At 43.5% G+C, this 15,370-nt stretch overlaps 1 protein-coding gene across 3 annotated transcripts in view; it reads right to left on the bottom strand.

The window, feature by feature from the left end:
* Positions 1-15,370, bottom strand: part of LOC136629089 (zinc finger protein 585A-like) — a 130,067-nt gene that overhangs the window by 70,394 nt on the left and 44,303 nt on the right. Inside the window, exon 12 of one of the 3 annotated variants that reach the window (XM_066605207.1) lies at positions 10,454-14,707. The exons of the other annotated variants lie outside the window; for them this stretch is intronic. Within the exon in view, the coding sequence (XP_066461304.1) occupies positions 11,895-14,707 (2,813 nt within the window). The 3' untranslated portion in view covers positions 10,454-11,894. Of the gene's footprint in view, positions 1-10,453; positions 14,708-15,370 lie in introns of those variants that run through there. 3 annotated transcript variants of the gene reach the window in all.

Here is a 15,370-nt window from a genome sequence, read left to right as displayed (position 1 = left end):
TTTGGGGTGCAAGTCTTCATTCATGTGTGTGCTGTACAAAAAAAGCTGTTTTTAAAACGACAGAATTGCCAAAAAAAACGAAAATCACATTTTTTTCCTTTTGCTTTGCTTGAATTCATTCAAAAGCTGTGGGGTCAAAATGGGCAGTACACCCCTAGATAAATTTGTTAAGGGGTCTAGTTGTCAAAATGCGGTCACTTGTGGGGGTTCTCTTTGGTTTTGGCCGCTCAAGAGCTCTACAAAAGTGCTATGGGGCCTAAAATGCCTTCAAGCAAAATTTATGTTCTGAAAGACACGACTACTCCTTTCATTTTGGGTCCCGTTGTGCATCCAGACATAAGATTAGGGCCACAATGGGTATGTTTCTGAACACGGGAGAAACGGGGGTATCCATTTTGGGGTGTAAATCCTCATTTTCATGGGCAAATAGGAAAAAAATATGTCTTTAAAATGACATATTTGCAAATGAATACATTAAGGGGTATAGTTTTTAAAATGGGGTAATTTGTGGGGGTATCTATTATTCTGACACTCATGAGCCTTTGCAAACTTGGCTTGGTTCAGGAAAACAAAGTGTTCCTCAAAATGCTGAAAAGTAATGTTAAATTTGTACGTCCTATAAATGGTTAAAAAAACCACAAAAGTTTTTCAAGTGTGCATTCAGAATAAAGTAAACAGATGGAAATATATATCCTATCAAAAATTAGTACAGTACGTTTGGACATATTTGAGATATTACAGTTGAAAATGTGAAAAAATGACAATTTTTTGAAACTTTTTCCAATATTGGTACTTTTAATAAATATACACAAATTATATCGGTCTCTTTTTACAACCAAAATGAAGTACAACATGTGGCGAAAAAACAATGTCAGAATCACTTGGATATGTAGAGCCTTTACGGAGTTATGCTACGTTGAACGACGCATGTCAGATTTCCAAAATTTGGCTCCGTCACTAAAGCGCAAACAGGCTTCGTCACTAAGGGGTTAATCATCCCACCGGGAGAGCCAAAAAACATAGATGTTGCACGCTTCAAATAGGATCCAGGCGATAAGATCTAAATAGTCAGTTCAGAAATGTAGTAATTGGAGCAGCAACTTTAAGGTACAGACGAATCCAGAGTAAATACTCATATCCGACATTTTGAGTTCCTTTATTGTGACACACAGACCATCCGCATATCCTGCGACGTCTTTATCAATCATACAGGCATAAGCATAAACGGTCATAGAACCAGGAAGCAATGTCATAGTTACCATGGCAGCGAGTGCATCACAGCACACCTCTTGCCCTACAGTATACTCAAAATCAAACGAGGGTCCACCATATTGGGCATACATCCCGCGCATGCATGTCACCTAATGTTCCACTCGTAAGGCAAAGTGTATGTACAAAGCTTATACCTGTATGTTTGATAAAGACTGCTATCAGTAGTCGAAACGTCGCAGGATATGCTGATGGTCTGTGATTCACAATAAAGGAACTCTAAATGAAGATTTGGATGTGAGTATTTACTCTGGATTCATCTGCACCTTAAAGTTGCTGCTCCAATTACTACATTACTGGTAAGTTTTCGGATTGGTTCTATACAGATAACTGGGACTGTACGACCAATATCATCCTGAGTTCCTCCCGGTCCGTTCTACTACTGTCTTTTACATTCATTGGTGTATTTCTACTCTGTAGAGCATTTTAAGTTCCTTCAAATCAAGTTTACCAGGCCCTGACCATTCCCAGGGACTTGGGTGCTTAAAAGTTACACAGTTGTGGACTTTATTACTTCCACCAAAGTCCTTTACCAGTGAGAAGGGAATGGTGGCATCACGTGATAACTTTCCTTTCAAATACTTGTTCATTGGCCATCCCTAGCTTGGGGGTGTCTGGGAATATGCCTAGGGGTGCTTGGCCCAAGGTTGCGTGTTATCCCTCTGGGAAGGAGTCTGTTAAGTGTCACCATGAAAAGTGACAGCTTTACCCTCCCCGCTCCTCTGTGTGGTCCTCATGTCCTGAGTGGACCCTCCAGATCACAGTAGCCACTCCCTTTTTTTTTGCATCATGAACAGGAACAACTCCTTTGTGCTGCATCAAAATTGCCTGTGTAACCATAGAAGTATACAAGAAACCAGCAAAAGAAAATTCTGACAAAATTCCAAGCCATGGAAAACTCAGAACAAAATGTTCCCACCAAAACCGCTCAAAATGGCGTCAACGGCCATCTCTCTATTCTCTCTCTGAAGTTCCCACTAAAACTTTACCACCAGAAGTTTTGCGCCAGAAAGTCTGTACCCTGGCTACGCTGAAAGTAGGTGGGGGGGGGGGCTCCCCCTGTTCAGACTTTCTGGTGCCAATCCTAAGCCTGCCTCCAGGAGTGGAGTTTAGCAACTCTAAGAAACTTCTTTGCTTACCTCGAAAACACACTTCCTGCTGGCTTCCAAGCGTGATGACATCTACTGCTGTGTCTACCAGCAACATCCTACAGGGTGTGGCTGCTGGCTATCAGCCACCCAAGCCCCAATTCTTTTGGGGCAATGAAGCTGATGTACTGGAACCATCCATTCCCAGCTGTTCTGCAGCCCTGCCTTTGTCCAGATCAGAGGCTTTGCCAGAGAAGAAATCGTCTCTGCAACTTGGACCCCTGCAGCCTGCTAGGCCCAGGAGGTCTGCTGCCCGGGTGAGTCTGCCTGAAGCCCCCGCACATGAGCCCTGATGAATGCCACTGCTGCACCTACTCCACTACCAGGCCAAAAAGATCATATTGCCATGGATCATCATCCACCAGGAAAACAAAGTGGCCAAAGTAGCTATACCCCTAGGGTTGCGACCCTTCCTCAGGGACTTTGAGGTCTCTGTGTTACCATACAGTGCGGCATGGGGTCCCGCGGTCGGCGCGCGTCGCTCCGGCGTCGGCTCCAGCAGCCTGGAGCCCTGTGTCGAGGTCATCCCAGCAGCTTGGGTTGGCCAGTGGGCGGCGGCGTGGGCGTGCCCGCCCGTAGGGTGCCGCCCGCACTCCTCTGTGCTTCTTATACAGCAGTGGGTGGAGTTGGCTCCTCCCACTCTCCGCCCCTGGGCGGAGGCTTTTAGTTAAAAGGCTGGCAGTGACCTGAGCTCATTGCCAGTTATTGGTTCTGCATGCACTTAGCCAGGCTGGCTGTGGTTCCCCTCAGTCAGTCAGTCTCTAGTTGTCGGTCAGCTCCCTCTGGTCCCCTATCACTCAGTCTGTTTTTGTTGGTTCTGTTTGCCTCTAATCTAGTCTGGCCCAGTCAGCACTAGTTGCTATCCAGCACCCTGCCAGTTTGCCTGTGAGTTCCATCTCCAGCCTTGTAAGTTTTGTGGGTCTGATTCATCTGCCTCCTCTGTCGGCACTCTGTTCCCCCCATTAGGTAGTTTCCTGCTTGTCAGCCGCCAGGTCCCTAGCCAGAGCAGGGACCGCCGTCCAGTTGTCCGCCTGGGGTTAGCCAGGGCCGAGGCAAGTAGGCAGGGACAGTGGGGTGCGGGAAGATCAGGGCATCCCACTTGGCGCTCGGGGGGCAGAGTGCCGTAACACTCTGGGGTCAAAATTTTGTTTCATTCCAGAGAACATCTCCATCTGTGGAGAAAGCTGCGCCCTCCCCTTACCAAGCCTGCAGAGCTGGAGGAGCCTTGTCACACGGAGGCTGCTACACCCCCCAGAACTGTAACCTGGGGTGTTCAGGATCCGGACAGTCCTACTTCCGTTACCTCCATGGGGATTAGCTCATGGGTAGTCTACCAATCCCCAAAGGCTGGACCACTAAACCTGGGGAAGAGGAGGAAATTTTTGTGCCGCAGATGATCCGGCGATGTCCCAACCGCTTGTAGTTCTGAAAAGATGGACTCTTTCTGTAAGAGAGTCTTGCTGTTTTCCTCATTAAGCCCTTATTTATCAAAAAGGACTCAAAAGTTATTTCTTCCCTTTTACATAGTGTAATAATATCCACATTGCTGTGTCATATTGAAAAAGTTATATTTTATTATGCAACGTTTGTTGTTCAAGTAATGTACAGGAGGAGGTGATCAAAATATGCGTATGGTCTTAAGTAAAAATAGTGTTAATTACAAATGCCCTCCTATTTGAATGGGCATGTATGAATGGGATGAATGATTAATGTGTATGATTGGAGGTTTCTGTTTCCCCATGTCGTGTTCCAGTGTCAGTCCACCGTCCTAGTCTGTAACAGTAGACGGGGCATTCCTTTCACCTAACCTACAGTCCCGGGCAGGGGGTATAGACTTAAAGGGGTTGTCCGGCCATAAACATTAGGTCTCATTACTTCTGTTTGCCCAATACAATGCACTTTGTAATATACATTGTGCATTGTAAATTAGGCAAACAGAAGTTATTTACTTACCTCTTGGGCTGCCCCCCCCCCCCCCCCCCGTGTTGCTCCTCGGTTGCCATGGGTTCCGACAAGTCTCTTGTCCTCTTCTTGTCGGGACAAGCTTCTCCAGCACAGCTCTGCGCATGTGCAGAAGAACTTCAGCCGCTGGGAAGCTCAGTTCTGCCTGCAGGGGAGGCGTGGCTGCTGGCTCTTCATCTCCAAGGTAAGAATGAGTGGAGGGGCGGGCGCTCGTGGGGGAGGGGGTGGAGTGGGAGAGATGGATGGATTGATGGATGTGTGCAGGGGGGGGTGCTAGTGGTGTCTGGAGACCCGGCTGTCAGAAGTCCCGGGGGAAGGGGGGGGGTGGAGAGGGAGAGATGGATGGATGGATGTGTGCAGGGGGGGGGGTGCAGTGATGTGTGTGTGTGTGTGTGCTAGTGGTGTCTGGAGACCCGGCTGTCAGAAGTCCCGGGGGAAGGGGGGGGGGGGTGGAGAGGGAGAGATGGATGGATGTGTGCAAGGGGGGGGGGGGGGTGCAGTGATGTGTGTGTGTGCAGGGACCCGGCTGACAGAAGTCGGGGGGGGGGGGGTCATTGTGAGAGGGGTCGCTGTGGGAGGGGCACTATGAGGGCATGTGTGTGTGGGGAAATGTTTTGTTTTACTTTACTTTAGCAGGGGGGGGGGGGCAGTAGGTAGCTTTGCAGGGGGGGGGGGCTGCAGGAGAGTTCTCTTGGCTCTCCCCTGCCCCTCACCATTCACTATACACTGTGCTGCTGTTTACACTCATGGTAGGATTTTATCGTGAACCATGAGAGTATAACAGTCTCCCCTGGCCACACCCCCTCTGATTATAGTATGCAGCAGGGGGCGGGGCCTGGGCGGGGAGAGACTGTAGATCAGTTCAATAGAGGTGGGCGTGTCGTGGGCGGGGCTGGGACGTGAGCTGAGGGAAATCCTGCCTTTTCATGTCTCTTACTACCATCGAGAGCGCGCACACAGAAGAGGGAGAGCGCAGAGCATTGTGGGAAGGCAGCACAGAGGCGCCATCTTTGAAAGCTGCAGTGAAGATCAGAATCTAAAGTAAGAAACTGACATTGCAGCTGACCTGCCAGCCGGTTTGAGCCCCTGTATGCTGTGTGTTACTATCCTTACTGAAAGGAAAGCAGCAGCATTATAAAAATTTTTACCCTGTGTGGCCGGACAACCCCTTTAAGCTACCATCTATTCCAGGGGGTCTTTTTACAGGGAGAGTGATGATTTTTCCAGTCATCTCTTTATTTTTCCTAACAGTCACCCCTCTCTATTTTGAAGTATAGTATCAGTGTTGTATTTGCTATTTTGTCAGAGGAAGTGATGTTCATGCCACTTGCCTCATATCTTTTGTCTGAGGAAAGAAGAATTATGTATGTGCACCATAGCTATACTACTGGATTCAGTTGTAAATTCAGTTATTGATACCTTTGAAGCTTACACACCTGTGGGTGGCCCGTCCCTCTGGCATTTAAGAGTCAAAGGTCACAAGACCATTCCGATAATTGATGGCTCAGTGCCAGATAATTACTAGACTCTATTTGTTTACAGGATAACAATCTACACAACACAACTAAACAAGTTTAAAGACCTATTTACACACAACGACTATAGTTTAAAATTCATTCAAACAATGTGTTTTGAGCGATAATTGTTGTGCATAAATGCTACCATCATTAACATTTTGGCCAAATGATGATTTTTAGTTCAGCATGAAAACCACCGTTCGGCCGGCCAGCTGATAGCAAGGACTGCAGGCTGTATGCTTTATGGGAGCACTGATAACATTGTTTTCAGCTGCTGTCCCATGGGAGAACAATGGACTAAATACAGATAACAGACCACCAACTGTTATCTGCATACAGGGAAGGGAGCCTCATTTACATGGAAATGAAGCTAATAAGCGACTAATAGCCATTAGTGCCCATTACTAGTTTATGCAAAAATGATCGGGACAATTGCAGTTCACATTAGTTTTTTCCTGACAAATTTAGGATATAAGAAATCACTTTATACAACTATCTATACACATAAGAAGACATCTATTGAACATGTAGGGGATAAGTCTGAAAGGTTGTAGTATATAAATAGTCTGATCGACCATAGCTGTTGTAGGCTAAAGAATGATAGCTAAAAGCCTTGACCCCTGGATGTAAAATTCTCCAAAAGGTCAATGAATTTTAGAGTGTCCAAATCGCTCTTCAGTTTACTTGGGGCAGCCGAGAAAACTCCAGATTTACCCAAGTACCAGCAGTATCGGGACTGGCGGCTCGCAGGTCCACGGTGCCCACATCGTTGGTCCTGTCACTCAGGCTGGGGCTCTGCAGCATCGGGGAACCCCAGCCTTTATTACCTTCTCCAGCTGCTGTACTCCTCGCCAACGGGTTGCTATGGACACGGCAGGTGCTGCCTTGCGCCGCGTCCTCGGCACCAAGGCATGCTTGGATCTCCGTCTGTTCTTCAAGGCTGGGGGCGGGTTCCCCAGCACTGCTGGGAGTCTCTGCTACTGTCAGACTCACTGCCCCAATCAGCTGCTAGGGCGGGAGTTCTGACAGCATTCATACTTCTCTGGGAGCTTCCCTCCTTGCCAGTGTTAGTTTGGTCTTCCAGCTGCACGCGCGTATCTTGCTTTTGTCTCCCATATTGAACTGCGGTTTTGACCCTCAGCTTTCTGGACCTGACTTTGTCTTTTGCCTGACCCTTTTGTACCGCATACCCTCTTGTTGCCGGCCCGGATAGTCTGACTTGCCTTAGTGTTTGTTTGTTTCCACTGTCTGTGTTGTCTGTCCCTGTGTTCTGCTTCCCTAGTGAGTGCAGGGAACGTCGCCCTGGTGCCCAGCCAAGGGGGGCAAGTAAGTAGGGACAGGGGTTGCGGACAGTGGTAGGGACTTCCAGTATCTCGAAGCTGGGTCCCCGGAACCAAATAGAAACTGCGTTTGATTAGGAAAATAAATGTTAGCTAGAGTTAATACATTTGTACCTACAGCTATTTTAATAAATAAGTAACATCCCTCGGGATCATATTAATCATGTTATTGGGGTCGCTGCTGGATTTCCTGGCACCAGGCAAGACAAGGGGGGAGAAAAGAAAAACAGGGGAAAGGAGAAAGAGTATTGAGTTTATACAGTCGAGATGTTGCATCATTTTAGCAGCACGTTCTGTTGCATCATGTTAGTAACACGTCTGTATTACGTTGTTAGTGATCTGTCTGCCCCTTTTCCATAACTTTGCTTTGCCCCTTGTTCATGTCCATGTTTGCCAGCGTTTTTTCCAGTGAATGTGTCAGTTTGGAGGAATGAATGCAATGTGCATGTTTCAGATGGGATTGTGCGCGTCATTACCCCCTCTTCTCGGTTATGTCTGTCCTTGAATCCAGTTTTCCGAGTTCTGAGTTTCTGAGTTCTTGTGTGAAGTGGACTTAACAGAATGCACACATTATTGAATGAAGATTACAGGAAGAGGTAGAGTGAAGAAAGACCTGTTATACAAAGAAAAGTAAAGGAAGTAATTTGAAAACATGTGTGTTGTGCCTGTCAAATGTGTATATCTGTATTTGGCCCATATGGATAAATCCTACACATCATTCTGTCAGTCTGGTTTGTGTCTGTTTTCTGTTCTTTGTCAAACCCACCCGCCCACTGCTTGTTGGACATCCAGTTCTTATTCTACTTGTTCGTTGGTGGGCGAACGTTTGAGTTTGTGTATGTCTGCTCATGTTACTTGTCTTTCTCTCTCGGTGTTCCATGTGTGCATTTGCAGAGTAGTTCTGTGCACCGGACCCCTGTGTCTTAGGTACCGGTATTCCCGGAGGCCCCTCTTTAAGGGGAAGGTACTGATATGGCTCGCTGCGGGAATCTGTTGTACTACATAGATTTCTAGCAGCACAGCCCCACAGGTGTGGAATGATTAAGCTGGCTGGATGTGGAATTCTCTAGTCAGCCAATCTACAAGGTCTGTGTTCATATATATATATATACCAGCTCCTCTGCCTGAGGCTGCTGGTCTTTCTCCTGTGTGTTGTGGTGTGAGCAGGTACTATGTGTGGTTGCTACAAAAAAAAAAAAATCGTTTTGTCTTGGGTTTTGCTTGATTGTGTTGTTGAACTCCTGGTTAGTGCAGGAACTAGCAGTATAGCCAGGAGCAATGACGTGGCCCGCTAGCTTCTATATTTTGATCAAAATGTCAACCAATACTTGGCATTTATATCATTTACATCTGCTGCTAGCGTTTGTCTATTGGGTGCTGGATAGTGATTCTGGCTCTGTGTGTCATCTCATCTTGTCTAGTTGTCTTTGTTTGTGGCAGGTGTATGCATCCCAGCCTGGGTGTGTGGGTTCCTAGGAGCAGAAAGGGCCCAGATTCGAAAACGGCTGGGCTGCCCTTTATGGGGGTGATGTCACCGCTCAGGTATGTCAGTGTCACTTACCCTGGTAGAAGATAAGGACAGGTGTTTATCTGTGGTAGTTTCACCTGGTGTTCCCTAGCATTCTGGGTCACGTTCGTGTGGGCCCAGTGTCCATTTGCCCACATGAACGTAACACAGTAGGTTACCCAACAAAACTAGAAAGACCACTAGCATAAAGCCAGTGTTAAGACAAGGCAAGTTGTCCACCATAAGTAAGGGGAGAAGGGAATTAACAGAGGAGCTCCATAACTGTCTTGTAGAAAAATAACTGAAACCTTTAACATAGTAACATAGTATGTTAGGCTGAATGAAGACAATGTCCATCTAGTTCAGCCTGTGTCCACCCCCTAGTTGATCCAGAGAAACCCCAAGAGGCAGAAGTCAATTAGCCAATTTGGGGGAAAATTCCGTCCGGGATTTCGCCACGGCCAATCCGCCTGCGGCCGCTAAACCTATTACTAGCCGGCCATGTGGACAAGATTTCTCAGAAATCTCATCCACACGAGACGGCGAATCCATCTCGGCAAAGCCGGCATGTGGCAGCATGTCTTTTTTCTTTACTCCGCTACGGCCGTGCTCTTCTCTATGGGTGCGCCGGTCGCAGCAGAAAAGCAAGCGGCTAGACCACTTCAAAACCCGCAGCTAGGTAGGTGCCGGGGGTTTTGAAGCAGCGCTTTTCTAGGCGGAAATGTTGCGGTTTTTCGCTGTGGCCAAACCGCGAGATTTCCGCCGGGAATCCGACGTGAGAACCCAGCCTAATGGGTAAGTAAAAATCTTTGCAAAATTCAACTGTCGTGGATTTTGCTGTTGATTACCCACAGCTACATCCACAAAGAGCGAACAATTTTCTGCCTTTCTCCCTGTCAGTCTGTGCATCCTGGCCTTCAGTGATGACATGCCATATAGACACATTTGATGCAGCCAGCACATGGGTATACATTATTGTTGGAGGTCAGGAGTGATTGGTTGGGGAACAGACAAGATTTTCTGCAGAGCAAAGATGCAAAAGCAGAGTATCCATTTTTCTTGTGATTTTGATCTACAGTGGCATATCTACAGAATAGAGCTGATTCACCGCTGTGGATTTACTATTGGATATCCAGATAGATTTTCCACAACAAATTCATTCTGTGTGACACATACTGTAAAATTAAAAATATGTTCAAAAACTTAAAACTGAATTATACTTTATATACGGTTACATCTCTGTATCTCTGGTCTAATCAGCACCCCCAGCTTACATGTCTGTTGTCTGGCTCCGGTCTTCTGGTTAGTTCCCTGTGCTCCTGTTTGTTTTGTATTCTGTGTATTCTCATTTTCTATTTGTTGTCAGTTACTGCTTGTCGCTGGTTTCTCTATTGATTCCCCGCTTACTCTGGAATTGGCTTTGTGGAAGCAGTGGGGTCATCCCTTTCAGTAAGGGTGCTCCGCTTTGAGGCATGTTCTGTTAGAGGGCTTCAGAGTGCCCCGCTCTGATTGGTACCCCTTTGTTCAGCCTGCTAACGCATCTAAACCAGCTTAGTAGTGAGCATACATGCCTGTCCTGACTGCTCTGGTACCATATCACCAATGGATTTGTCAGCAGTCCAAGACAAATATGAGTGGAATCTGTTGATGCAAACATAACTTTTTGTAAAGTGTTTTTATTGTGAAAATGTAATTAAAATATTCAATTGCTACTGCTGAAATCTTACTGACCTAGACAACAAAATGAACGTTACTTATACCATACGGTGAAGGCTGTAAAAAACCAGCAACATAAAAACAATCTTCATCTGTAAAAACATGATAAAAAGTGATTAAAAAGTCAAATGTACCACATGGCATCAATGGAAAAGTCAACTAGTCCCTAAGGAAACCAAGACATCAAACAGCTCTGTTGGTGGAAAAATAAAAAATCTAATTGGTCTTGGTTGCCAGCAAAGCAAATACAATTATATTTTACTTTTTCCAAGTGTTATGCAAAGGTAGCAACAAATAAAAGACTATATAAATTTGGTACAATTGTAATCATATTAATCCATGGAGTAAATTTTACATGTCACTTGTACTCTACAGTGTATAAAACAAAAGCTACATAAAGTAAAACAAAAATGTACAGAGCTTATGTTTCTTTTTTCACTTTTTCCAAAAGAAAATATATACAAGTTAAACAACACATTATGTTTAAGCTAAAGTGGTGCCACTAAAAATACATCTATTACTGGAAAAAAGAAGCCCGTCTGTAAACCTGTCAATAAAAGAATAAAAAATTTGATGGCTCTTGGAACAGGATGATGAAAAAAAAAAAAAAAAAGCTTGATTTTTAAATTTCAAAATATAAATAAAAATTAAAAGAGGCACGTATTTTAGCACTCCATGTTCGAGGAAAATGAAATTTGCACCTGACGGTTCACATTTATGTTGTAGTGTACAATAATTTTTTCTGCAAATTATAGTAAATCTATTCGGCCACAGGAAACATGTCCCATCTAGTTAAGCCAAGCCAATTTTTAGAAAACTGAGAAGCATTTTCTTAAGATAAAAAAAGGTCACATTTTTGTGCAATAAGATGTGTGACAAAATTTGCGACCTTTTATTCCAAAAACTTTGATAAATTTCACACCAATGCTCTACAGTAGATTCCCTTTCTCTTTTATCCTATATAACATTACTTTGACTGTAACAGGTTTTCTTCTTCTGACTTTTACATTAAAACTAGTTTTTTATAAAAATGGCTACTTCCCTGTGTGTTTTTTATGTTTAAGGAAATATGATTTGTCAGAAAAAGATTTTTTACATTCTGAACATGAAAATGGCTTCTTCTTCCCTGTGTGACATCTCTGATGTCTGACAACACCAGAGTTAGTAGAAAAGCATTTACCACATTCTGTACATGAAAATGGCTTCTCTCCTGTGTGATTTATTTGATGTAGGGCCAGTGTTGCTTTAACTGCAAAACATTTCCCTTCTCTCCTATGTGAGTTCTCCGATGTACGATAAGTTGTGATTTCTGTCTAAAACATTTCCCACATTCTGGACATGAGAATTGCTTCTCTCCTGTGTGAGTTCTCTGATGTATAAGTAGTTGTGGTTTCCACCTAAAACATTTCCCACATTCTGAACATGAAAATGGCTTCTATCCTGTGTGAATTCTTTGATGTCTGACAAGATCTGATTTGTCTCTAAAACATTTCCCACACTCTGAACATGAAAATGGCTTCTCTGCTGTGTGAATTTTCCGATGTCTGACAAGTTCTGCTTCCCATTTAAAACATTTTGCACATTCTGAACATGAAAATGGTTTTTCTCCTGTGTGAACTCTCCAATGTTTGACAAGTTCTGGTTTGTGTCTAAAACATTTCCCACATTCTGAACATGAAAATGGTTTCTCTTGTGTGTGATTTCTCTGATGTAGGACAAGCTGTGATTTCTGTATAAAACATTTCCCACATTCTGAACATGAAAATGGCTTCTCTCCTGTGTGAGTTCTCTGATGTACAACAAGGTCTGGTTTCGCTTTAAAACATTTTCCACATTCTGAACACGAAAATGGCTTCTCACCTGTGTGAATTCTCTGATGTTGGACAAGTTGTGATTTCCGTGTAAAACATTTCCCACATTCTGAACATGAAAATGGCTTCTCTCCTGTGTGAATTCTTTGATGTTTGACAAGTCCACTTTTATCTCTAAAACAGTTTCCACATTCTGAACATGAAAATGGCTTCTCTCCTGTGTGAATTTTCTGATGCACGAGAAGTTCTGATCTCTGTTTAAAATATTTCCCACATTCTGAACATAAAAATGGCTTCTCTCCTGTGTGACTTCTCTGATGTACGATAAGTTCTGGTTTCCGTCTAAAACATTTCCCACATTCTGAACATGAAAATTGCTTCTCTCCTGTGTGAATTTTCTGATGTTTGCCAAGTTCTCGGCTGTCTCTATAACATTTCCCACATTCTGAACATGAAAATGGCTTCTCTCCTGTGTGAGTTCTCTGATGTATAACAAGTTCTCGTTTGTCTCTATAACATTTCCCACATTCTGAACATGAAAATGGCTTCTCTCCTGTGTGAATTCTTTGATGTTTGACAAGTCCACTTTTATCTCTAAGACATTTCCCACATTCTGAACATGAAAATGGCTTCTCTCCTGTGTGAGTTCTCTGATGTGGCACTAGTTGTGATTTCAGACTAAAACATTTTCCACATTCTGAACATGAAAATGGCTTCTCTCCTGTGTGATTTTTCTGATGTAGGACAAGTGTTGATTTGTCTCCAAAACATTTCCCACATTCTGAACATGAAAATGGCTTCTCTCCTGTGTGAATTTTCTGATGTCTGAAAAGTGCTTGTCTTTGGCTAAAACACTTCTTACATTTTGAACATGAAAATGGCTTCTCTCCTGAATGAATTTTCTGATGTCTGACAAGTCTTGATTTCTCTCCAAAACATTTCCCACATTCTGAACATGAAAATGGCTTCTCTCCTGTGTGATTTCTCTGATGTAGAACAAGCTGTGATTTCTGTATAAAACATTTCCCACATTCTGAACATGAAAATGGCTTCTCTCCTGTGTGAATTTTTTGATGTGTGAAAAGTGCTGATCTGTGTGTAAAACATTTCCTACATTTTGAACATGAAAATGGCTTCTCTCCTGTGTGAGTTCTCTGATGTGCAACAAGTTCTGGTTTCATTCTAAAACATTTCCCACATTCTGAACATGAAAATGGCTTCTCTCCTGTGTGACTTCCCTGATGTCTGACAAGTTCTGCTTTCCCTCTAAAACATTTTGCACATTCTGAACATGAAAATGGCTTCTCTTCTGTGTGAATTTTCTGATGTCTGACAAGTTGTGCTTTCCCTCTATAACATTTCTCACATTTTGAACATGAAAATGGCTTCTCTCCTGTGTGAATTTCCTGATGTGTGACAAGTGTTGATTTCTGTCCAAAACATTTCCCACATTCTGAACATGAAAATGGCTTCTCTCCTGTGTGAATTCTCTGATGTAGGACAAGTGTTGCTTTCCCTACAAAACATTTCCCACATTCTGAACATGAAAAAGGCTTCTCTCCTGTGTGAATTTTCTGATGCACGAGAAGTTGTGATCTCTGTTTAAAATATTTCCCACATTCTGAACATAAAAATGGCTTCTCTCCTGTGTGAGTTCTCTGATGTGCAACAAGGTCTGGTTTCACTCTAAAGCATTTCCCACATTCTGAACATGAAAATGGCTTCTCTCCTGTGTGAGTTCTTTGATGTATTAAAAGTCTTGATTTAACTCCAAAACATTTCCCGCATTCTGAACATGAAAATGGCTTCTCTCCTGTGTGACTTCTCTGATGTATGACAAGTGTTGATTTCTGTCCAAAACATTTCCCACATTCTGAACATGAAAATGGCTTCTCTCCTGTGTGAATTTTCTGATGCACGAGAAGTTGTGATCTCTGTTTAAAACATTTCCTACATTTTGAACATGAAAATGGCTTCTCTCCTGTGTGAGTTCTCTGATGTTTGACAAGGTCTGGTTTCAGTCTAAAGCATTTCCCACATTCTGAACATGAAAATGGCTTCTCTCCTGTGTGAAGTCTTTGATGTACTACAAGTTTTGATTTAACTCCAAAACATTTCCCGCATTCTGAACAGGAAAATTGCTTCTCTCCCGTGTGATTTCTGCAATGTTTGACAAGTTCTCGCTTGTCTCTAAAACATTTCCCACATTCTGAACATGAAAATTTCTTCTTCCCCATGTGGGCTCTTTGATGTTTTTTGTGACTTTTCTTTTGCTTATCAGTTTGTGATGGATCAAATGATGCATCTTTGCTGTAACAGGCTAAGGGGATATTTGGGATAACGGCAGGTTCTTCATGTGTATATTGTGCGATACCACAATCCTGTGCTTTACAATCTACAAATATCAGATGTCCCTTTGAGCTCCCGCTACCGTCATCTGCCAAGAATAAAGTTGATTTTACTATTTTTAATTGAAATAACCTTAAAATTGATGTAGATATTAACATTTCTATATAAACATTTCATTGCAAATTACAAGCCACATAACATTTATTAACTAAGACAGTGGTGGAAATACAGATCACAATCTAAGGGTGCGTTCACACGAGCGTGTTTTCGTGCGTACTTAGGTGCGTACATACGTCCGCACCTAGGTACGAGCAGAAACACGGCGGCTCCATTGAAAACAATGCTCTGCCGGCCCCCTGCATTCTTTTTCAGGGAAGTTTTAACTTTTATTATATTCTGTGTTAAAACACTGGCGTAATCACTGAACTCTATAATGTGACCATAGTCACACACTAATTAAAATAGGGCTTCTAGAGTAATTTCTTGACACTGACTTGTCTAAATAGACGATATACAACAGTGTCTATTACTGAGTCCTAACAGCAACTCAATTGGTTGTCACTCAGTCACTCCATATTAGTAAATGGTCACCCAGTTATTTTCAGATGGTCAAGATGCTTCAATATATCAGCTCTACAAATCTGGGTCACCAATTACTGAGCCATAGGCAGTCAAGCACTATATTCTACTGAACATTAGGGGTTTATGGCCGCCAGTCTCACATAGCTGTTCAAAATATGCCAATATAGCC

Source organism: Eleutherodactylus coqui, chromosome 5 (assembly GCF_035609145.1).
Source record: "Eleutherodactylus coqui strain aEleCoq1 chromosome 5, aEleCoq1.hap1, whole genome shotgun sequence".
NCBI lineage: Eukaryota > Metazoa > Chordata > Amphibia > Anura > Eleutherodactylidae > Eleutherodactylus > Eleutherodactylus coqui.
Note: the sequence above shows the minus strand (reverse complement) of the source record. Positions and strands in the feature narration are given on the sequence as shown.